General features: G+C 38.8%; 4 protein-coding genes, 2 long non-coding RNA genes and 1 other non-coding gene across 12 annotated transcripts in view; 2 read left to right on the plus strand and 5 right to left on the minus strand.

Annotated features, from left to right (window-relative positions):
* Positions 1-398: 398 nt before the first annotated feature.
* LOC135432490 (uncharacterized) lies at positions 399-1,239 on the minus strand. Of its 2 annotated transcripts, XR_010436913.1 has the most exons (4): positions 1,019-1,239; positions 895-954; positions 669-719; positions 399-498 (listed from the first exon to the last, which is right to left on the minus strand). It is a non-coding gene; the product is annotated as an uncharacterized LOC135432490 (long non-coding RNA). The 2 variants fall into 2 exon arrangements; XR_010436912.1 differs by having other exon boundaries at positions 895-1,233.
* On the minus strand, positions 1,022-1,105 carry LOC135432544 (small nucleolar RNA R38). The gene has a single exon (XR_010436916.1). It is a non-coding gene; the product is annotated as a small nucleolar RNA R38 (small nucleolar RNA).
* Positions 1,240-1,714: 475 nt separating the features above from the next.
* Positions 1,715-2,611, minus strand: LOC135432472 (uncharacterized). The gene is made up of 4 exons (XR_010436907.1): positions 2,494-2,611; positions 2,187-2,304; positions 1,953-2,003; positions 1,715-1,764 (listed from the first exon to the last, which is right to left on the minus strand). It is a non-coding gene; the product is annotated as an uncharacterized LOC135432472 (long non-coding RNA).
* Positions 2,612-2,815: 204 nt separating this feature from the next.
* LOC135431233 (uncharacterized) lies at positions 2,816-6,207 on the plus strand. Its single transcript, XM_064686213.1, has 10 exons — positions 2,816-3,064; positions 3,120-3,295; positions 3,363-3,490; positions 3,555-3,775; positions 3,834-3,982; positions 4,047-4,158; positions 4,217-4,370; positions 4,428-4,599; positions 4,661-4,961; positions 5,020-6,207. The coding sequence occupies exons 1-10, from the start codon at positions 2,816-2,818 to the stop codon at positions 5,620-5,622; spliced, it is 2,265 nt and encodes a 754-aa protein (XP_064542283.1). The 3' UTR covers positions 5,623-6,207.
* On the minus strand, positions 6,197-11,639 carry CNT2 (Concentrative nucleoside transporter 2). The gene is made up of 9 exons (XM_064688195.1): positions 11,400-11,639; positions 9,794-9,847; positions 9,691-9,726; positions 9,450-9,624; positions 9,059-9,263; positions 7,106-7,870; positions 6,717-7,044; positions 6,465-6,645; positions 6,197-6,409 (listed from the first exon to the last, which is right to left on the minus strand). Exons 2-9 carry the CDS (start codon positions 9,845-9,847, stop codon positions 6,309-6,311), a joined length of 1,845 nt encoding a protein of 614 aa, XP_064544265.1. The 5' UTR covers positions 11,400-11,639; the 3' UTR covers positions 6,197-6,308.
* The window catches only part of LOC135432476 (putative sodium-coupled neutral amino acid transporter 11), a 44,528-nt gene continuing 30,371 nt past the window's right edge, over positions 9,590-23,746 (plus strand). For 2 of the 3 annotated variants that reach the window (XM_064688196.1, XM_064688198.1), the window contains exon 1: positions 9,595-9,745. The gene's annotated coding sequence lies outside the window, so the exon portion shown is untranslated. Of the gene's footprint in view, positions 9,746-23,746 lie in introns of all 3 variants that reach the window. The other variant, XR_010436909.1, reaches the window with a different exon arrangement.
* Positions 13,045-22,035, minus strand: ana (anachronism). Of its 3 annotated transcripts, none has more exons than XM_064687421.1 (5): positions 21,367-22,034; positions 16,053-16,450; positions 15,696-15,974; positions 14,611-14,683; positions 13,045-14,225 (listed from the first exon to the last, which is right to left on the minus strand). In XM_064687421.1, exons 1-5 carry the CDS (start codon positions 21,660-21,662, stop codon positions 13,796-13,798), a joined length of 1,476 nt encoding a protein of 491 aa, XP_064543491.1. In that variant the 5' UTR covers positions 21,663-22,034; the 3' UTR covers positions 13,045-13,795. The 3 variants fall into 3 exon arrangements, with proteins under 3 accessions (XP_064543491.1, XP_064543490.1, XP_064543492.1); XM_064687420.1 differs by having other exon boundaries at positions 16,044-16,450; positions 21,367-22,033; XM_064687422.1 differs by having other exon boundaries at positions 14,065-14,225; positions 15,700-15,974; positions 16,044-16,450; positions 21,367-22,035.

Below are 23,746 nucleotides of genomic sequence, written 5' to 3' on the forward strand. Positions count from 1 at the left end.
GCGTAGAGCGGAAACGGAAGCAGCTTCTAACAGTCGATATCGAGATATATCTAATATATACTTATATGCATATATAGTGGGGAGGCCGAAATGCCTCGCATGATTAGTGCTAAGATGGTTTTGATTTGGTTTTCGGTTGTTGTGCAGGGTCTATTGAGGGTATTACGCAGAAGCGCATTAACACAAATAAATATATACATATGTATTTATATGCGCGCATGTATATCATATGATACGAGTATAAATTTACAAATACCAAAACATATTAAATTCAAAACATTTACAAACAAAATTATTCTTATATATAAAACGCATGACCCAAATGCGACAAGATTTGTAGCGTTACAAATAACCCAAACAAAAACATTAAATGTCTATGATATGAAATGCAAAATAAATTATATCACGTTATAATAAAAGATAACTGCGTTTTTATTCAATTTTGGTTTGTACAATATTATTAAATTATTTTGGACGCATTCGACTGGCGCAGTTTATCTGCAATAAGAGAAAGATATAGTTGAGTATTATGTCTTTAAAAAGATATTTACAAATATTTTATGTTTGGATCAGACTTGTGTAGTCTACATAAAAGATTCGGTTATATGCTTGTCAAGGTTTGTTCATCAGTTTTGACTGGATAAAACAAATTGTCATATGAAGCTTACCTATTTAGAGAATTGTTTTTGCCAGTCTAAAGTAATGCCAAGTTCAGTCCACTGCAAATTTAAGAGAAATATTATTAAATTATATTCATCAAATATCACCTAAAATTATATTCAAGTTTATATCAGCATGTAAAACCAATCGACATCATTAACTCCGACTGGGGCGGTATGTAAAACATCATTAAAAAACTTGATATATATTGATGTTCAAATTTATCGAAATTACCTTCGAATATATGCCAGGCTTTATTATGCTTAGAGCAGCAAGGACAGACATTTCACACATCTGCAAACAAATGAATTTACAATTAACATAGGTGTCAAAGTAGTTTCTTAATATAATAATGAACTTGATTTAAATCAGCTTATTTTATCATCAATTATTCTTATGACAGGGATAACTGTTTGGCTTAAATAAGGTGTTCATCATGGTAAATGCAGATTATAATTATAGACAAGAGCTCTCAACTAACCTCATCGGATCCATACAAATTTGGGGCATAGTTAAAGATCTGCTTGCTGAACCAGCTTTATCTGCAAGAGAATAAACATTTATTAGAAAAACTCTTCAGATATTCGTAATAAGGCATATAACATTATTTATTCAGACGAATGTATATAGCAACATAATAAATTCAGTTATATGCTTGTCTACAGTTATATCATCAGTTAAGATAAAAAAAGAGGTTGTACCTCAACCTAACATACCTTGAGAAACAGCTAGATATCCATTCTAAGACAAGTTCAAGCGAGCAAGCTGAAATGGAGAGGAAGAAATTAGTTTATTCTTCATGTGTCACACTTAAAAAGTATATGAAAGTTATAGAATTATCAGAGAGTAAACCGAATACGTCATTATACATCCGACTGGGGCGGTAAATTAAACATCATGAAGGAAGGAAAAGCTATTCGCTTATATAAGGGTCGATCGGATAAAGATATGATAAAAGGGGCTACACAAATTCGAATTATCGAAAAATTAGGTTTGTGACGTTTGAATTCACGAGCGACCACTGTATAAAAGATATATTCAAGAGGAAAAAACTCACCTCTTTCCATAGATAACCCCTCACTCGCCTGTGGTCTGCAACCGCAACTGAAATCATATATGATTTTGATTAGTTACACGAATTTAATAAAAACTAAAAATATTTTGCTTCAATTTTGTATCAGCTTCTTGTATCATCAAGTATTTTTTATGACAGGGATAACTGTTTGGCTTAAATAAGGTGTTCATCATAGTATGTTTCTAGAAGTTGAATTTCATTCCAGATCTTAACTCACCTCAAGCATGGTGAACAGGCCAAAGATGCGCCAACACGTGGATATTCCCTGCTGGAATTTAGGAAAAAAAAAATTCGAGTTTTTAGTACAAGCAAACGCAAATGAATATCTTCATATTTCTTAAGAGATTTCAGAAACAATGTCCAATCGTCATTATACTTCAGACTGGGGCGGTATTCTTATACATCATTAAGAAATATTGCCGGTAAAATAGTTCGATGCATCGAAACTAACCTTACTAATCCAGGCAACACGTGCGCATGGTTTTTCAGTGCATCACAGCCAGGTGCAATACATTTTCAATTCATTTTCCAAGCCGCGGCTTTTACTATGTTCACCAATACCTCAAAATCTGTAAGTAATACATTTAATTAGTTGGTAAGTTTGTAAATTAAAAATTACTCAAACATAAAACACGTGTGGCATTTTTATCAGCATTGAAAACCAATCAACACGTCTTTTCAGACTGGGGCGGTATATAGAAACATCATGGTAAAAATGTGCACGCATCTGTTCTCAAAAATATATCAAATTTACTTACCATTTTATTAATATATTAATTATTTTCAGGAGCGCAAGAAAAGTGAACTTGACTACAGCTGCGTTGCGAAGGAAAAGAAATGGATGTGGCGGTGTGGCCGTAAACAGCCAATCGAAATGTCTCGATCAATTGATGGCGGTCGGTCGATATGTTTTTAACATTCGCAGCCAGTTTGAGCTAACAGCTGTTGGCGCATTTTGCGAATGTCAATTATTGTTGACTGATTTTCGATATATCTCGGCGGTCGACTCGGCGTACGCGCGTTTTTGTGAAATAGCACAATTTTATTATGTACATCATTTGAATTTTTGAAATTCTAAACATGGAGCCTGCTCTTGAATTAGTTAGCATAACATTTGCTGAGCTGCAATGTTTCGATTGCGAAGATGTTTCCACATGCGTTTCAAAACAAACCGCAATAAAAATTTGCAACAAAAGTCTCGAGGAACTTAACGCTAAAACTGTGGAAGTATTGAGTCTCTGGCTACGAAAGCTACTAAGAGCCTATATTACTGAGGCGGAATGCTGTATTGACGTTTTCAAGTGCCTATATGAGTGGTTTCTGCGATTGGTAAGTGCTGCGCACAGTTCGAGCAACTGCCTCAACTTGTCTCGTTATCTTACAGAAAGGCGATGTGACGCCAGAGAACAAGGCTGTCTGCAGCGATTTCATCCTACTGCTGAATGATGCACTGGGCTTTGCTGAGTGGGCAAAGGCCAAGCTGCTGACAGCTGGCGAACGTTTGGTGCACACAACAGCATTTTTTCTGCTTGCCATTGTCTACAGCTGTCTGCAGCTGAGGTGAGTGTGGAATCAATAGATAATCCATGATTATAATTAACAAATGTATCTGTTAATTTCTCTGCAGCAATGAAAACAACGTGGAGGCGCTCAAGGAACATGAACCGGTGGCCATCGAGCTGCATTTGTCGGTTTTATGTCTGCTGCAAGAGGTTACCGCCACTTCCCGACAAGTTCATGCCCGCATAACTCCTCGTATGTGTGCTTATTTATAATTTAAATTAATTCATTTGAATAACAACAATACTTGCTCTGTCAGTGCTGCGCCAGCTGGTCGAGATTGCAGATTTTCTAAGTGTTAAAGTTACACACCTGCATGCCTTTGTAAAAACCAGCAAGACCATGACGAATATATGCACACACTACAATTGTCTCAACTCCAGCCGGAATGAAGCTAAAGCCATGCCCGATTGGCTGCAGGAGACAGTGCTGCATCTCTGCGACACGGTTCTTAATCAATTGGAGGCGGTTTATCAACAGGTTGATCAAAGTCCTTAAATATAAAAATCATGTCGTTTAATTCAATAAACTCTCTTAGCAGGACACATCGGTGGACAAGATGGAGGAATATTTAAAAGTATCTCAGGTTTATTTGATCATGTTACACAAATTATTGGGAAGCGGTGTTACGCACATGGATAAAACTGTTTTGGAAGCCATAATGCTGCTGCTAAGCGGTGGTGAAACGTAAGAGAACAACCTGCTTTTTCTTGACAAACTTTAGATAAACTTGTGTTTGTATCGCTTTCAGTAAACCCAGCCATGATGTGGGCCCAGATATGCCCGTGCTTTTAGCTAAATATATGCGACCATATATCATGCAAATTTATGAGTTGTTCTATCAGCTCGAAGATTTTCAAAAGGCAAGCTCTTAAATTTGCTTAAACTATTTGACTGCCTAATTTATTAGTTTATATTTAGCACCTGATTGTTTGCCTGTCTGCGTCAGAGCAAACGACTGATGATTATAATGAGCTCTGCTTGGATTATGTAACTGTATGCATCATGGATCATCAAGAACTTAGTCAGCCTACCTGCCAGACTCTACAAAAAGTATTTGAGTATTTGTGCAAAGGTAAAAGTGAAATTATAAAATCATTTCTTTTGACATTAACTTATTGGTTAATTTTAGATGGTAATAATTTTATCAATGCCGCGCGTTACAAACGAATATTGGAATCCTTCGGTAGTCTCTTGCATGTGGCCTGCTCCGCCACATTGTACAATTACTTTTGCGCTGGACTATTTCAAGAGGACATCATAAAGTCACAAGTCTGCGCGGATGTGCTTATGCTGAGCTTTCGGTTAGGCATTTATACATATATATACATATAGATATTTGTATTTACTCTAGTTGTATTGCAGTCTAGAAGAGGTCCAATCGGGCTGGCGTAATAATGCGCTCACGCAGGCCACAAACTATTGGATCAAGTGCAATAATTCGTATGCCATGTTTTCACAGAATTTAAGTGAAGTGCATGTAAGACGCATGCTCAAATATTTCCATAGTTTGAGCAATAATGAGCCGCCCGCATTTAATATACGAAACTATCGTTATTTGCACTGTGTATGCGCCGGAGCGGAGCAACAGCAGCGACTGTGGCTGCTGCGTTTGCAGCGCTTACTCAACGACCCACTGAGCGATATTGAGCAGTATTACGAAATTGTAAGTTAAGCATATTTTGGTTAATGAATACAATTAACTTGATAATTCGCCTCTACAGTTGGCGCTCATGGAGCTGCTGTCAACGGGTCAAGTGGACTGGCTGCTGCAAGTGTCTGGCAGCAAGAAGGAGCTGCTGCTTAAAGAATCGTGCAAACGCCTGGCTAATGTTTACTTTAAGCTGGCGCTACAAGCCAGCCCAGCTACAAAGCTCCGCATATTACAAACAGTTACGCTGTCGAAATCTGTTGCAAATAGCTGCTGGCACGTGCAAAGATTTCTGCATGCCTGCCAAGGCAGCGACAATGCGCAGCTTAAGTCTCTGGCGGAGCAGCATGCAATTGCTACAGAGCTGCGTCCGCTATTAGACGCAGTGCAGCCATTTCAGTGCTCTCCATTTATAACCAACTCGGACAAGCTTGACATTAACTACGCTAAATTAAACTATGCAAGAAACCAAACGCACCATTGCAACCAGGGCAACCAGGGCAACCTAAAGCGCAAACGTGCTCAACACGAGCCCAAGGAATTAATTCGACTGCTTGAGCAGAATGCACAGCAATTGGCCGAGTGCTCCCCTGAACTAGATGCAAGCGATCTTCTGCAGCTAAGTGGTATTGTTAACAATTTAAAACACTTATTGCCAGAGCAGAACATTTCATGATTTGAAAATAGGTTTAATGCCTACACACATCTTCATTTTCCGAGCTTAAAACTTCCACGAACTTTCCGTTCAGCTTATCCAACTCAGATTCTTGAACTGGACTTACTAGACAACGCTTCAGGCATTAGAGTAAATCATAATTCCTATCTGAAATAGAGGCTAAAGTGAAGCTGACAATGCTGCCGTCCAAAAGTCGCAGTGTTACTTTAGGTTTGTCCGATCGGCGATTCGGTGCTATAGTATGTAGAAGAGTAGAAACAACAAGACCGGGAAACCATAACGAGTACATAAATTCATATGGCAGTAGCTTTGTCGCCAACATCGAACTTGTTGGATCGAACATGTTGCTGACTCGAGTAGGTCTCTTTGTTTGAATGAATGGCTTCGGGTTTGGTGAATAGTTTATTTGAACACTGCTTAGTTCGATATTTATCGATATTAATCGAAAGCGCGACTCTGCCGGTTTTCACTTAAGTTTGCAGTGCAAATGAATTAACTGACGCAGGGCTCAGATTTGGTTTTAACCACGTTTTATACTAAAACGGCCTCATGTGTAAATAAAATCCTTTCGCCGTTTTTAATTAATCTAAACGTTTTTTAATTAAAAAATCTGTCTTATTCAGGCAGATATGATAACAGCAATTAGCTAAGCACTGTAACAAATTCTAGTTAAGTAAGTCTATATATTAACTAAGTTTAAACTTAAACCTGGTCACGTTGCGCTGTCCCAGTTTTTCGAAGATTTTAGTATAAATCACCTGCTGCTCCTCCTCCTGGATTAAAATGCCTGTAAGGAAAAGAGATTGTAGCCATAGTTGCAGCTATTGTGGCATGCCACTCACCTGCAAAACTGGCCGATATGAAGCAGACAATGCTGCCCACGATAAAAGCGCGAAAGGCCACCGAGGTGATGGTGGACCGCCTCTTGGGTGCCATCGCGCTCAAGGAGCCAATGAGTATGCCCAAGGAGCTGGGATTGGCAAAGCCGCAGATGGCGAAGGTGGCAATGCCGGCGCTGCGAGCCTGCAACAAAACCAATGCTGATTAGCCTGGACTCTGTTCCCAATGTGTTTCCAGTTACGAAAAGTACTCACTTGAATTTGATTATTTTCAATCAGTAGACCCAAACGTTCGTAGGCCACAAACTCGTTGATGATGGTCTTGGTGGCGATCACTTTGGCAATATTATCGCAGTCGTCCTTGTGCACGCCCATGGCCCAGGCCAGCGGTATGAAGAGCTTGGAGAATATCCACTCAAAGTCCACCTCCTCGTGGCCAATGAGAAAGCCCAGCCAGCTGACAATGCCGTTCAAAAAGGCAACGAATGCCACAAAGGCCACAATATTGGCAATAATGCCCAGCACAATGGGCACGGCATTGGAGGCGCCACTCGAAGCGGCATCCAATAAAGAGGCATCCTCGCTGGAATTAAGAGGAGTCAATTAGCATGCAAGGCATCGATGGATGTATATTTTGAACTTACGATTTCTCGAGCTCTATGGTATCGCTGGAGGTTTGGCTAACCTCAGTTTCGGGCATATACAGCTTGGATATGGCCAGTGTGGCGGGCGCGGCCATCACAGATGATGTGATCAAATGCGCCGGAGATGCGCCAAAGGATAAATATGCGGCCAGCACGGTGCCCGAAACGGTGGCAAAGCCCGACACCATAATGCTGTGTATCTCGCTCTTGGTCAGCTTGTGTATGTAGGGTCTTATTAGCATCGGACTCTCGGACATGCCCAGAAATATGTTGGCAGCAGCCGTAACGCTCTCACAGACCGTTGTGCCCAATATCGCCTGCAGTATCCAGCCCAGCTTGATCACCACCCACTGCATGGTGCCCAAATAGTAGAGCACCGATATAAAGAAGCTGAAAAAGAAGATCACTGGCAATATGGCAAAGGCAAAGACGTCATTGTCAATTAGAAAATCGCCAAACACAAAACGTGCACCTTCCGTGCCATAACCCAAAAAGGTCGCCACCTTGTTGCCCAAACACTCGAAGATCTGGCGACCCACCTCCCAGCGTATGCAGAAGATGCCCAACAGAAACTGGCACGTAATGCCCGTAACCACAATACGCCATTTGATGGCGCTGCGCTTCGTGGAGAACACATAGCCGCAGAATACGAAGAAACATGGCGCCACCAAGGAGATCAGCTTTTTCGGATTTTCCCTCGTCTCGAAGAACAAAAATATGGCCAGAAGTATGAGCAATATCACGATGCAGGCAGTCGAAACGACGCTGTAAAAGAAAGGATTAGATAAATATGTAAATTATAGCAGATATAGTGTAGACAAAGGTCGAAATTTCCCAATCCCATAAATCGGTCAAAAATCAACCGATTTCCGTAAGGTTTGGCTTTTTGTTTATGGTTCGACCTCTTAATCAATGTGGCATCTAAATATGGGAACATTATTTTTTGTCAAAATTCATGTAAAATTGGTACCCTCATATATCCTATATAGACATAGAACAAAATTTCCCACCCCCATAACTCGGTCAAATCTCATCGGATTTTCAAGAGGTTTGGTTTTTTCTTCATGAATTGTCCTCTTAATTAACGTGGCATCTAAATCTGGCAACACTATTTTTAGTCAAAATTCATGTAAAAATGGTGCCCTTACATATCCTATGTAGACATAGGTCGAAATTTCCCACTCCCATAACTCGGTCAAATCTCATCGGATTTTCAAGAGGTTTGTTTTTTTCTTCGTGAGTTGTCCTCTAAATCAATGTGGCATCTAAATATGGGAGCATTATTTTTTGACAAAATTCATGTGAAAATGGTACCCTCAAATATCCTATGTAGACATAGGTCAAAATTTCCCACTCCCATAACTCGGTCAAATCTCATCCGATTTTCACGAGGTTTGTTTTTTTCTTCGTGAGTTGTCATCTAAATCAATGTGGCATCTAAATATGGGAACATTTGTTTTTTAGTCAAAATTCATGTAAAAATGGTGCCCTTACATATCCTATATAGACATAGGTCAAAATTTCCCACCCCCCATAACTCGGTCAAATCTCATCCGATTTTCAAGATGTTTGCCTTTTTCTTCATGGTTTGTCCTCTAAATCAATGTGGCATCTAAATATGGGAACATTATTTTTAGTCAAAATTCATGTGAAAATGGTACGCTCAAATATCCTATATAGACATAGGTCAAAATTTCCCACCCCCATAACTCGGTCTTATTCCGTGGTGAAAATGAGTTAGGCTTAACATTGAGTCAAACAAAAGCTGATTTCGTACTTGAAAACAGATTAACAAGATATAAAAAAATGCATGCTTGGGTTCAAGTATTTTCGGTATTAACGCACCTGTATGACTGGTTCTACTTGATTCAAGCACTAAATTCTTCTGTCTGTATATATATTTTAATATATATATATATATATATATGTATGTGGACATACAACCTCACTCACCGCGTTCTGGAGAACTTATGCCATCTAACGGACGCTGGATGCAGATAGTTCTTATGCAATGATCGTCCAACTTTGGGCTTGAATATCAGATAGTAGAATAGACCCAAATAGATGAAGCCCAGCAGCAGTACGAGCATGCCATAGCCGGTGCAGAATCGTATGCCACATAGCGGCAGATTAATATTATATTTGCAGTCATATTTATCTGTTAAAATGAATAAAATATGGTTAAAATTAAGCTGGGTACATATATAGGCATTCAGGCTGTAAGCCGAATTTGAACTCAAATATTTGAGTCAAGGTTCAAACTCGATTCACAAACTGGCTAAAATCGTGAAATTAATTTTATTGTATTTATTTATTTATATATATTTTTGGGCTTTATACGTACTCAGATCGTGATAGTGATATGTGGCATAGGAAAAGTAGCCGACAATACCGATTTGTAAAAGTATTTGAAAACCTATTTTAATCCAACGTATCAATTTTTTGTTCCCCTGCCTTTCCGTGGCGCCACCATTCTGCATTGGTTCATGATCATGGATATTATCAACTTGATAATCAGTCTGCAAGCAATGACATACATACATATATAATGGAATATATTCAAAGGAACAGCTGCGCAGACATACCTTATGTAATTCACGATTTGGGTTAGCTACTTCAGTCTACAATCAAAAAAATGGGGTAAGTAGTTAATTCAATTGAATTCTACGTATTGTGTAGTATACATACCTGATCCAATTCATAAGCATTGTTAATGGCACCTGTTGAAGTTTTACTCTCCATCTAAAATTATATAAAGGTTGCGATTTTAACATTGATAACGATAAAACATTCGTTCTTAGAGCGTGCCATTGCACTTAAAACCTTCATAACTGACATATATTATACACTGAACCCCCATTGAAGAAAATGGGTAAACGGGGTAAATTGGTTTTGTGCAAGTTTCTGTAACGTTCAGAAGAGTCGATCCGGCTGTGCGTCCGTCTGTATAAGCCTGTTCATCTAAAAGTCTATAAAGGCTTGGAATTTTAAATATAGAATCTGTTAATGCGCGAACATATGGGGTTTATTTAAAGCAACCGATAACTCGTTACCACGAAATCGATAAAAATCTATATCGACAGCTGGGGACCGATCGAGATATAGATTATCTTGACATATACAAGTATATTTGGCTTATTATACTCTGAACCCTCATTGAAAATGAGTAAATTGTTTTTGAGCAAATGTCTGTAAAAAACGGAAGAGTCGATCTAGCTGTATTTATATGTCAGTCCTTCTGTATGAGCTTGTTGATCTTAAGGTCTGTAAGGGTTAGAGACTGCAATGTTGAACATAGGTTTAGGTTATCGATAACTTGTTTTCGTGATACAAATCGTTATCGAAATTCGTTTTTTAGGCATAACTCGAAGCTGATAAGAGCTAGAGACCTCAAATTCGAGATGTAGAATATCTTGCAGTAAATATATTTTCAATTTTTGGAAAACTCTTCTCAAAAATGAAACAAAATAACTTATCAAGAAAGTTTGCAACGATTGCTGGGTATCTCTTAGTCGAATATGCACGACTAGATCTCTCTTGTTGTTCTCTCCTAATCTTTATCAAACAAGGAACTACGATTATTTGCTTTTAAGCTTTAGTATGCGTTCAAGTATGTACGAAATAAAATTACCCCATGCCTGGGGCATATATTACCGATAACTGGTCGCGATAAACCGAACAGCACGTGGAGCACCATTCTTAAGTGGTTCGAAAGTCAGTTGTGGTCAAGGTTGCTTGTAATCCTGTGTTGTTTAGTTATATGCCTGAGGTTAGGGCCGTTATAAATATTTAGGCGTTATCGTAAATCAGAATGGGCACAGGATGTATGCTACCATAAATTGCGACAAAAACATGACATTGGCCATATAATTGAATGTTAAAATCGATTTCAGCCTTGATAGCGCAATCAGATTTCCCATGAATTACCCTAGCCATAAACGTTAACCCTTCGAGATTAAAATGTGAGTCATTGGAAGGGTTCATATAATAATTGGCCATTAAGCTAATCTCAAAATTCCCTGACGTAATTTAAATTCTCACGGCACAAGCAGCTTTATTTTTATTTTCTTAAATTGCCAGCCAATTATAAAACTGTTCTTAACTTTTCCAATTAAAAGATTTGCAAAAACACTTGTTTCAATAATAAATGCACACGATAGTCTCTTGACACATGTGTTGTCACTTTACAGTTCTTGGTAGTTATATTTATTGTTTGTTTTTTTCTGTAACTTTTTTTTTTTATTATTATGAATGAAATATTAAACGAATTCGTTACGAATTGCAGGTAATTCACCTTTATATCTGTTATTATTGTTGTTATCTCATTTATAGCGTAGCAAACACGTTTTCAACTGCGTTTGCTTACAACCTTCGCTGGTTTTAACTGCCAGGTATTTGAGTTATAGTCAAGTATATAAAAACACGCACATATGTTAAACGAAATTAATGATATGCCAGTTGGTGAAACATCAGCTCAGGTAATGTCGCAGCGAGTCCATATTAACTGATCGACTGTCGTGGCAAGACTAAAACCTGTAACTACCAAAAACCTTTATAAAAGTTGCGCTTGCTACCAAATAGCCTGTGCCTAAGCGACAAACGGGTGTATTGGTTCAATAAAAACAAAAGATTAAAAATACCTGCAAGTATTTATTAAAATAATAACAGAATGCATGTAAATGGCTTTAAAATACCCTCTATAATGTGTTTCAATGCTTTGAAAATACCCTGTAAATAATTGCTCCAAGCTGAACAAACGTTCAGTGTGCACGGTTCAAAGCTATTTTTATCGCCTGCGGTTCCTGAGCCCACTTTTCTATACTTTCTCTTAATTTTCAACAGAATTTTAATTCATCATAATTAAAATTAAAAAAATTAACACAATTACATTTATTTAATGCGAATTTCTTAAAATTTTTAATTAGAAAAAATTTTTTTTGAACAGTCATTTTTCTTTTTAATGGTTCAGTTGAGGTTCGTTTGTTCTTGAACCATTTTAGGGCGCATAGTTATGCCGGGCTTTAAGTCCAGTTCGTTTTCCACCGCAAAAACTTTTAATAATGCGAACGTTATAATATACAGTCAGTCAATAAATGAGTTGGCAGCGCTGGCTGGGTATTCTGATTAGAATATATTATTCTAGCCTCTTTTGTTGTTGGCTTATCAGCTGAGGCACCTGAGTGCAAATGTTGATATTTTCAGAAGATAACTTCAGAGCGTCACACTCTACAAAAGTAACGTTGAAATTGGAGACAGAGAGAAATGGGAGAGTGTTACAGAGAGATAAAAAGAGAGGGAGCAATTAAGAGAGCTCTTTGGCTAAATTATATGCATATCATATTTAATCACATGTCATTGAGCTAATCATATCTGTAAGCAAGCGACTCGATGTGCTAATCTCCATTGTGGATATCTGCCGTTGGGTGGACACTTTGATAAGCCCAACGCAATCATTGATAGTAATTTATTTATATATATATAGATATTGAGTCGATTCGAGTGTGGATTATCAAAGTGATGTGATTTCAAGACAACTTAACGTCCCACTTGAACAAAGTATTGAGCAAACAATTATATGAAAAAGAACAGCTCGGAAATAGAGATAATAAAACACGTTAGGTACTCTTTATTTTTTTTGTGAATTGATTTTATTATAGGTAATATAATTGTTATCGTTTTGTATATGCCAAGTTATAGAATTTGTACTTATAAGCTTAGCTGTTTACGATTTGCTTTTCTGGTTATATTATAAAAGGTGTTAAGTTTAATTAAGTAATACGTAATTAGAGAAAAAAACAATCATGAGTTTTTGAGCAGAACTTGTGGTTCTTCCAATTATAATAAAGTATGTACAGGAATTTTGAGAGATTAAGAAAAGTTTGATAATTAAACACACCACGTTTTGTGGCTCTATTAAAAGGAAGGCACTTTTTAACCTAGTGTGTGTGTGTGTGTGTGTGTGTGTGTGTGTGTGTGTGTGTGTGTGCGTGCTTATGCTTGCATGTATGTATATAAACTGTATGTGTGCGTATAAATACTCATGGGTTGTTTAGCCTAATATAATTGCATTGTCCTTGCAAATACTCGTGCATTCTAAATTCAAATGCAGTTTTTTTTTTTTTTTTAACATTTGTTTATATTTTGCTAGCAAGGGCCAACTGCTTGAATAATATGTATTTTTAATATATAGTATATATATATATGTATATATATCTACTTTTTTATATTCGTATCGAAATTAGTTTTGAGGTTCCAACAATTCTATGATAATTTAAGCAAAAAATTCAACCACATCTAAATCACAGACTCCTAATATAAGAGAGATATAAAACAATATGTGTACATATATAAATATACAAATATACATATACATATATATGTATATACATATATGTATACTCTCACAAAAAAAAATATATATGTATAAAAAGATACAAATTTCGAATAATTTGTCAAAATTTTTAACTTAAACAAGTTGTTAAAAATAAAGTTAGACTATATAAAAAAAAATTAATAAAAGCATGCATGACATGAACTAAAAAACTAATTAAGTCAACTCTGGCCCTAAAGATACAAAAACAATAAACTATTAAAGACCAGCATGTGGGATATGAATCGGTGAATGCATGTGCCATGGAATTGATAATTGTGTCCATGTGTGGCCACAAGGAGCCATTGATCTTCACCTATCTACTCCTCGTTCTGCACAGCATGACGATGCTTGTGATGATGATGATGTTGATGATTGTGGTTCTGATTGTTGTGTAGTTGTTGGTGGTGATGGTGGTTATGATGCGCCCGTGAGTGATGTTGCGATTCCGATTGCTGATAGGATTCATCAGCGTCCATTGCAGCGGCACATTCAACACTTTGATGATGATGACGCCGACGATGATGATGTATTTGCTCCTTCTCCTCGCTCTCGTTCTCGCTATTCTCCAGATTGTTGTCAATTGTGGGTGAATTCAATGTGGTTGATTCGGTATTGAAATGCTCCCGACTGCGCGATTGATGGAGCACCTGATGCTTTAGGGTCTCCAGTCTGCCATTGGTTCGGTTCTCAAAGCTCTTGTTCGTCAGCAGACCGTTACCCAAGAATCTAACGTCTAATCTTGGGCATCTGTTGGCGAAAAGGTTCGATTGTATATCAAATAATGCTAGCAAATTTATCAGTAATTTATTATATATACTTTTTATTATATTATTATACGAAATATTTATTCATTATGTCAGATAACTTTGTTAATCTCCTTTTTATCGAAATAGTTACAAAAAAATTTTATTTATTAATTTTACTCAATAATGTTTAATGTCAGCCCAAAAGTAGGCAACATTTTCTGTAAAAATCATTTGGCTGCTGATGATATGTATTGCCTACTTTTTAGCGCAGGAAGTTAGATTAATTCATAAAACTACTTTATTCTGGGGGCGAGGTTATCTCATAAAAACGAAGTTTCTCACTTTATCTGAAAATTTGATCAGGCAATTTTTTCTGCAATTCTTACCTGGACACTGTGTTGTTTTCCATACTAGGCATAGTCGTTCCTGGTCCGTAGACGGACCATGGGACTGCAATATCTGTAAGACACATTAAATACAAACGATTAAAATAAAGGAAAAGACACAAAATGTGCATGCATAATTCAACTGAACAAGGAACCAAAACAAAAAAAACAACAACAAAAACAGGCGAGAATATAGAGCAAACATGCAAGTGGCGGCTATCTCTTAGCTAGTTCGCGGCAATAACAACAACAACAATAATAAAAACAACAACAGCTAGAGCAATAAGAATGAATAGTTAAACATAAGGCAGATGCTGCATAAGCAGCAGCAGCGGCAGCAACAAAACATCAGCACGCACAACGTTGCGTATAAGCAATTTGCATTAGTAGCTAGCGAGCGAGCGAGCGTATGTGTGTGTGTGTGTGTGCATATCTTACCAACAACAACTTGCGACACGCATACTATTGAATACTAATTGTTTCCGCTTGTAAGATTCATTGTTGGTTACAATTTGGGCAGAGCAGAAACGAATCGCGAATTTCGTAAGTGCCAATCGACACCGAAAGATATATATATATATATATATAGAGCGATATTCACCAGACAGACGCGAGCACATATAAAACGTGCTTGCATTCATTTCAATATTTCAATATACACACACATATATATATGTACATAAATATTGCATTATTTTGCATTTTTCGCAATTAAATGCAGTCGCAGTTTTTCCAAGTCTAGCCATTTGCTGAGCTCGTCAAAAATGCGACGACGAACTTTTGGGCAGAGGTTTGCGCTTTCGATTTCTACGGAAAAAATGTTGTTTTTTTTTCTGTCTGCCTGTTCGGAAGTTTGAGAGAAAGAGAGCGAGAGAGAGTGGGGGGTGGGGAACAAACAGAAAGCCTGCTGAATCTGATTGACCTTTATTTTGTCGAAATGTAAATAAATTGCGCCTGTTATGTCACACAGTTTTGGGGGCCTGGCCTGGAGTTGAGAATATTTTTGGGGATATATCGAGCTCTGTTCTTTGACGTTCCACACATGTCTGGCAGTTTAGTTAAAGCTTGGCTAACAACACGCTTACCTGCCTGATCGCAAGTGGGTGGCTGAAAATAGAGTCCGGGCAGCAATTGATTCTCCTCATCGTCGTGCACCTCAATCATCAGCAGGCCCACCTCAATGGGCAGATGCGAGTGCGTTTGTTGCAGTTGCTGTTGCTGCTGCTGCTGCTGCGGTTGCTGTTGCTGCCGCTGCTGCTGCTCCTGCTGTGCCCAGTAGGTGAGCGCGCACTTGACATCGATGTCCACCCAGCCGGTCTTGGTGCTGCTCAGCATGATTGTGTTGCAGGTGCGCTTCTTGCGCTCTGTGGAAGAGAGAAGAAAAAAGAGGTTTATAAAGCTATCCGTCCGGCATGGGTATAGAAGGTACGCACCTAACTTACGTTTCTTCTTCTGCTGGTGCACAATGGACACGGTGACGCGTATCTGCGACTCGAGGAAGGGTTCGCGACAGGGTGGAGTTGCCTCAGTCGCTGCTGGTGTTGACGCTGCTGCTGCTTGCCCCGCGCCGCCTGTCGCCGCTGCCTTTGGGTTCATCTTGTACAGGCGCAAAATGGCGCTGTCCAGGTTGAGATTGTCGCCATGCTGCTGGAAAACGCTGCTGGCAAACTGCAGGGTCACATTGGTCGACTGCTGCCAGTTGAGGGGTGTCGTCTCGCCATTGCATAGCGGATAGCCGGCCTTTGCGTGCGACGATCGGTTCTGCTCGATCGGAGCCTGGCTTTCATTGCCATCCGGCTTGGACACGGCAATCCGTATGCGTGAGCGTATCTCGTTAATCCTGCAATTGCGCAAAACAGAAAAGGCAGCTAGTTTTGTTAAATATGCCAACTATTTGTGACTCGATCTATGACTGCGTCGACTATCTAACTAATTTGGCTCAAGTGTTTATGTAAAGTCCACTTAATTGACATTTGAGCGTTGTCGTAACTGGCGCACAACAACAACAACAACAAGAAGCGCTGTACATAAATGAAAACGTGCCATTTAGCGCTGCTTTATAGCGCATTGATTCAATTTATTCAGACTGACAGACAGACAGACGGACAGTGCGACAGATCAACGTGAACGTCTAGTTCTTTATAAGCTAATTCTTTTGGTTTATTTTTGTTGTGGAAATTGGGTTGTGTGTTTTACGCGCTCGGCTCTAAAGCAATAGAAACTGAATATGTCAACGGCAGCGCATCTCAAATTCTTAAAACTAGAACTAACAATATATTTGGGATCTGGGAGAATTATAACAGGCAGAGAAATCCGAAAAAATCTTACAAAACTTTTAATGCGAAAGTTCTAGAGAATTCAACATATTTCCAAATTTTAGTCTGCATTTAAAGATTTTATAGTAGCTCGTTGTAAATATACAGGCTGCTTGAAGTTCTCTGTAAACCTAATGCTAAGTCTGTTAACATTCATGTTAAAATTTGAGTAAGGATTTTAGCTGTAGAAGTTTTTATATTTCCTATTTATTTAGTTTTTAAATTTGTAAATTGTAAAAGTAATAAAATTTTTATAAAATCATAAATAAATATTTATATCAATATTAGAGTAGTTAGCTTGCAGCTAAAATTTGGCTCAGTTTGCTCTTATGAGTTGCCGTTTTAATTTACTTTCTTAACATGCATCAGCACTTAAAAGTTTGATCTAAAGCGACATTCAATTAACGAACTACTCGTGAACTACAACTAGACTAGCTTAAACTTACGCTGTGGCACTTTTGAGATACTATTTTTTGTACTAGCAGATACACATATGTATCTAATAAGTGACAGACAGCAGAGAAGGAAGATGAAGTTCAGAGCCGCTGTCACTTAAAAAGCTATCGAGACGGCGAATATTATTTGTGACCAGCAGACAGAGAGAAAGAGAGAGAGAGAGAGAGAGAGGGGGAGAGATGGAGACGGACAACAATAGTTGGCGCGTATCCAACTGTAGCTATGATCTAATCTGGCACACATACAGGCGCACAATGGGACAATTGTGTGTCTGTGTGTGTGATGTCTGTCTGGATCGGTAATTGAGACGCGCTTTGCAAAAGTTGCGCATAAAATTTTGTGCAGAAAAAAAACAACAACAGCAACAACAACAACAACTACTCGCGGGGGCAGGCAAAAAATCAAAACTGATTAAAAATTGTTGGTCATGCGGTCAATAAATATGACTGAAAAATGTATTTAAAGTATAATTTTTTTATTTATTTGGCTTAAAGCTGTTGTTCAGTTGGTGTTGTTGTTGTTGTTGTTGATATTGTTGCCAGTCTTGAGCTGATTGTTGCCTACGGCGCATTTTGTCTAGCCAAAATAATTATGGGAACATGCACTGAAAGTGAACCAAGCCAAAGCCAAGCCAAAGTCGTAGCCAAGCTAAGACCAAGACGCAAGAGAGACCATAAACGCCTTTGGCTTATTAACGCACTTATATATAGATAGATATATATGTACGCATATATAGTTATATGTAGATATACATATGCTTATGTAGATACGAGTCGCATATTTATGTTTTGGCTTATACAACGTGCGATCGGGCCAAGGAATGCCTGCCAGATAAAATGGCCCGCTGAGGAGTTACGTTTCGACTGTCTGCTAACTGCTGTGGCATGAACTTGAAAACTCGTTGTTGTTGTTGTTGTCGTTGTTGTTGCTGTTGACTTGCGGCTGTAGCTGTTCAGTGTTCGATGTTCAGTGCTCGCTCTGCTGTCTGTCTGGGGCCTGTCTAGACGCCTTGTTGTACGAGGTTGTGGCTTTTTATTGGCTAGGCTAGAAGCAGCCGCTGTTGTCGCAGTCGCAGTCGCAGTCAGGCCAGGAGCCTTAGCATACTGGCGTGACTCACGCAGCTGCAAGCAGCTGGCCAAAAGTCTCTTGCTCTCTCTCTCTCTCTGTCTCTCGCTCTTGGTCTGTCCCCCAATTGAGCATGCGCCGCGGCGTAGTTCGTGGCACAGGTGAATCTCTGGCCTCCATTTGGTGGGCATTTCAAGCTGGCAAACTGGCAAGCTGGCAAGCTGGCAACTTAAGTATTACTTAAGCTGTTGCTCTTTGCGTGCATTCCAAGTGCATCATTTTTGAAATTCAAGCGCCTCGCTGCCCCCCGTTAACGCTGTCTGCCCGGGCCTTGTGTGGTTGCTTTGGTTGCAGCTTCTGTTTCTTTTTTCTTATATTTTATTTATTTATTTTTTTTGTTTTTTGTGCCCGTCTGTGTGCCTTTGGCCACAGCATGCGTCGTCTTGCCTACAACTCATCTGTCTGGCTGACTGCCACTGCCACAGCCGCAGCCACAGTCTGTGCCGCAGCCTCAGCCTCAGCTTGTGTGTGCGCATATACAATGCGCGGCTAGACAGTGTCTCGCCGGCTGCACTTCATTATCATGCGTCGACGAACAGTAGTCGTAGTCGCCGTCCGTCGTCCGACGTCGGTCGTCTGTTGTCCGGCATGCCCGTCAGTCAGTCAGTCAGTCAGTCAGCCAGCTAGTCAGACGAGACTCAGACAAATGGCAACAGTGACTGGCAGACCGTAGACCGCGTCGCTTAGTAGCCACAAAACATACGCCTACAACTGTTTGCTTTGACGGGCAAGGGAGGGCAGGAGGAGGAGGCGGAGGAGTAGTAGGAGAAGGAGAAGGAGGCATCCAAGTCTATAAGTCTGAGTCTCAGCTTTGAGCCTGAGTGTGGGCAAACATATGACCATGTGCCCATGTCTCGATATTACTCATACGTCATAATTATAACTGGCGAGCGTTTTGTGTCTGCGCAGCCAGCCAAAGCAATCAAACAAGATGAAACAAGAAAAAACAAAAACGACTTAGTTGTGGGTGGCCGAAGCTGAAATACCCTAAAGCAGAAGATATATATATATAGAGTATATATGATATGATCTGCAATTAGTTATTACCAATTGTTCCTATATATAGAGGACTAGCATATATAATCTCTGATTAACTGGCTGAAGATCTTACAAAAAATTGTGAGCTTCTTTTTTGTCGAACCAACAAGCGAAAAGTCGCTGGCTCAACTTCAGCAGCTGTTACAAATATTTTCGAAAAGAAAAGAGTTTTAGTCTACAAAAGTCTTATTTAACTTTAAGTTATGCGATCCGTCTGGCTTTTATATGTGCACTGCCTGTGGCAACAACAACAAAAAATCGACTCACACTCAATTAGTTTCGGAACTGGGAGGCTGGATAATTTCGAAACAGTTGGACATGCCCATTTAGATTGATTGTTGATGTAGATCAGGAAAATAAATACCGAATGGGTTCGTCACTGAAACGCAAAAATTTCCTGACACACTTCGAATACCCTATGCTAGTGTAGATAAATCACATTATACAAGTTAAATCTGTAGCTTTGTATCTGAGCATTAATCAAATGCTTCTTAGGCCTGTCTCTTGTTTTTTTTTGTTTTTGTTGCAGTTTGTTTATTAAACGGGGTAACAGGAATATCTTTTTATTATTATTATGCATATATATAGTTATGTATATTGTGTGTTTGTCTACCCATGGGCCCGCATGTGTCTCGCATAGCAACGACCTACAAAAAGTTCATTAACGGAGCCAGCTAGACATGGCCCAGACTGTTCCCAGACATTTGCCAGACAGCCGGCCACATGGACGTACACAAATACGCAGAGGCCGGCGACGGAATTCGTTGCAATTGCAGCCAGTTCGTCTCTGCCTGTGTGTGCCCGTGTGTGTGTGTATGTGTGTCTGCTTTGTGCAGCAGTGCTCGCCAGTTGTAAGTAGTATCTGATAGATACAATGATAAACGGCTACAGATACAAATGCAGCTTAGGCTTAAGCTAAAGATATGAGTTTACAGCCGCCTCCCCACTCTTGACAGGGTCTTTGTTGTCATAGGAGACAGAACAGTTTGATATTTAGTTGGGACAGGTGTTGACAGCCGTCAGTCGGGCCAGATTGGAATCAATCGGCCGCTTATCAGAGCAGCCAACACTTTGGGGCTACAGAGTAGGGGTAGGTCGGCGAGGGACTCCAAAATATTTTTAGCACACTTATCAATAAGAGGCGGCAACACGTGTGGAAATAAATATATTTTATTAGCCCTAATATTCACACATGTGTTTATTGTTTATTAATTTGGCCGTTTGGCATTTGGGCAAATCGTGTTAAATATTATATGAATTGAGGCGCAAGATCAGCCATAAAGCTATATACTATATCTATAAGTGTATTGGTATATATATATATATATGTATGTATGGGGATAAACTGTCTGGGGGTTCTTGGCCACATTTGTGAAATGCATATGGTTTTGGCCTTGAATTGCTTCAATTGATTTTGTTTTTGGACAATTCAAGCACAACAGCCAACAATGTTTCGCTCAAATTGCCCAATTCTATATAGTTAAATTTCTGTTTATACGTATTTCAAGAAAAATCATTTTAATTGCAACGTGCACTCGTTGAAAAATTCCCACAATTTTTTTCATTTCACAATTTGTTTATTGTTCTAAATTCGCAACTGTTTTTTTTTTCTGCTTTGTTCGTTTAGCTCAGAAATGCTCTTAATATGTTTTTTTTTTTTTTTTGGCTTGGTTTATTTCTTGTGTGTGTCTCGTTTTTTATAGAGTTCTATTTTTGGCCGCTTTCAAGTTGTGGGGTGACAAAAAATAGTTTCAAGCTGAAATGATTGACAGCCCTTGCCGGCACACGCCGGCTCGACGCTGGACTTTCAACGGGTACTTACCGCTGCCGGGCCAGGTGATCCAGCAAATGATTTTTGGTTGCCTGTGTTGTCTCGCCCTTGCCACTGGGATTGCTGCCGTTGGTAATGCGATTGACCTGCTCGACGGTTAGATTGAACATGTTCCAGATAGTGCGATTGTTGGGATCGACCACCTCGGAGTGCACGTCGCCGTCCATGAAGGCCGAGCGATTGATGCGTGCCGCATCGCAGGACATCATCAGGAGCAGGCACAGCAACAGCAGCAATAGCAAACGCCGGCCGCTGCCCTCACAACAGCACAACACAACACTTGACATTGTTTTTTTTTTGTTGTTTTCTTTCTTTTTCTTTTTTTTTTTTTGACTTTACGATTTGGCTTGACAAGTTCTTGACAATGGGCCTGGGCTCCGCAAATTGCAGTTAAAAATTCAAAGTTTTTTGGTTCACACAAAACTTTCCAGCACTTTTTAAACTACAACACAATAGTTGTTAGCATTGTTTTTGGTTGTTTTTTCTTTAGTAAAAAGTTTATCAACACTATTTTTTTTTTGCTATGGCATATCTTAAGCCAACATCAAAGTTGTGATTTTTTTATTTTACATTTACTGCCGCATGAATATCTTAGCCGATTTTAGTTTTATTTGCATTTATTTTCTTTTTTGAATTTGTTGCCTCTAGATGTGTTCACTCTAAGAACCAAGTATGAAGTGATTTGCACGAGTCGTTTTTTAGTCTTAAATAAGAAAATATTTGGTTGTGCCGGGGCATACCTACTTTGTTATGGTCGTAAAAGCGCTGCGCGGCTGCACTGCAAGAAATTTCGCTGTTGCTAAGCCAACGTATGCGACTTGCAATTAAAGATAATCAAAGTGCAAAACTAATTCGTTTCAATCTGAACTCTTATGCAGCTTTATATAATAAAGTAACAGCTTTATTAAACAATAAATATTTATAATACATTTTATAATAACATTTATTTATATCATTTATTGAGTTGAGTTGGAATTTTTTTTATTTCATAATAAGTACATTTACTTAAATATTAATTTTTTTCTATATTCTATCAAACTTTGCTCCAAGCATTGCTTATTAACATTATAATATAATTTCGTTTATTAATCGTTCAAAATTTAATTACAGCACTAAAACTATTTTGTTTAGTCACATTTGTGATTCATTTAGCTATGTGATAAGAAATTCAGCTTGCAAACGCAAACACATTTATTTTTCCGAGTGTATATGCTGCAGCGCTTCGGGCTGATAGTTCGGATTTTGTGTTGCCGACGTCGTCGACCAATCAAAATCAACGTTGCCGTCGCTGTTGTTGTTGCTGTTGTTGCTGTTGCTGCTGTTGAGAGGATCTCTGCTGCTGTTGCGTCGCTGTCGCCGTCAGCGCTGCTGTCGCGTTGCCTTTCCGTGTGTTTGCTTATCTTATCTGTGTGCGTGAGTGTTTCGCTGTGTGTGTGTGTGTGTGTGTGTGTGTGTGTGTGTGTGTGCGTGTAAGCTCGTTTCTTATCGCAAAAGAAAGTGATATTCGTATTGGACGCTGCTCGAGATGCCTTTGCTCTGATAATTGGGACTTCGGCATTTTTTGAGATTTGGCAATTCACTCGCCGAGTTCGATAGTGTTAGCTATAAATACTACGACCAGGGCTGATAGTGCCCACTATTAGCCATAATTTAAAGTATTATTTGTATGCTTTTTTGATAGTTTGATAAGTGTAATTGTAAATCTGGTCGATTAACTATACTGAATTGGGTTCGCCGAAATTAATTTTTGCCATTTGAACTTTGATTTCATTTGGCATTGTGCATTTAAGTGCGTAGCTGATTACATAAGAGTTTAACTGATTTCAACACGCACCTAATATACTTTAATCAAATTGTTTTGATACTTCAATTGCCTGAGCTAATTTCGTTATCATAATCTCATTTTTTTTTTCGCTTGCTAAATTTTTTTCTTCTTTGAAGTGGCTTATACGCATGGCTTTATAGTGTAATCTATAGAAGATTTGTCTTCTTGATTTGCTTGACATTGCCTGCTGAGTACAATACACCATTTGGTCAAATTTGGTTATCTAGAGAATGTGCGTGAATTGAAGAAGTGCGTGTCATTTAGTAGGCATTTTGATGGGAACATACATGTTTGATATATCTAAGCAAATCGGCGGAAATAATCTATTAAGATGCGTATGGGGTCAGGCGGTGCCTGGCACGGCTTTAACCCACGATGGCCAATGATATTGTGGGTTGAGTTACGATGTGGACATTGTAAAGGATAATTTGGATGTGTTTGGGTTAAATTGAGGACAAGCTTAGTTCAGTTGTTTATTACTATTATAAGTATGCAAAATAATTGATTCGAACATTCGAGAGCGTGAATAAATGATCTATATATTTA

This window comes from Drosophila montana, unplaced genomic scaffold (genome assembly GCF_035044405.1).
Source record: "Drosophila montana isolate Dmon_TW-CO22-7 unplaced genomic scaffold, ASM3504440v1 contig_3200_1, whole genome shotgun sequence".
NCBI classification, from domain to species: domain Eukaryota; kingdom Metazoa; phylum Arthropoda; class Insecta; order Diptera; family Drosophilidae; genus Drosophila; species Drosophila montana.

Bases quoted from the DNA above. Each gene is read 5' to 3' on its own strand.
- ana (XM_064687420.1), bottom strand. From the start codon at position 21,662: ATGTCAAGTGTTGTGTTGTGCTGTTGTGAGGGCAGCGGCCGGCGTTTG. The intron at 16,451-21,366 runs GTAAGTACCCGT...GCGCAATTGCAG, and splicing joins GATCACCTGGCCCGGCAGCG to GATTAACGAGATACGCTCAC. The intron at 14,226-14,610 runs GTAAGAATTGCA...TTTCGCCAACAG, and splicing joins GAAAACAACACAGTGTCCAG to ATGCCCAAGATTAGACGTTA.
- CNT2 (XM_064688195.1), bottom strand. From the start codon at position 9,847: ATGGAGAGTAAAACTTCAACAGGTGCCATTAACAATGCTTATGAATTG. The intron at 9,264-9,449 runs GTACGTATAAAG...TCATTTTAACAG, and splicing joins ATATCACTATCACGATCTGA to ATAAATATGACTGCAAATAT. The intron at 7,045-7,105 runs GTAAGTTCAAAA...TCTTAATTCCAG, and splicing joins ACCATAGAGCTCGAGAAATC to CGAGGATGCCTCTTTATTGG.
- LOC135431233 (XM_064686213.1), top strand. From the start codon at position 2,816: ATGGAGCCTGCTCTTGAATTAGTTAGCATAACATTTGCTGAGCTGCAA. The intron at 3,983-4,046 runs GTAAGAGAACAA...TATCGCTTTCAG, and splicing joins CTGCTAAGCGGTGGTGAAAC to TAAACCCAGCCATGATGTGG. The intron at 4,159-4,216 runs GCAAGCTCTTAA...GTTTATATTTAG, and splicing joins AGCTCGAAGATTTTCAAAAG to CACCTGATTGTTTGCCTGTC.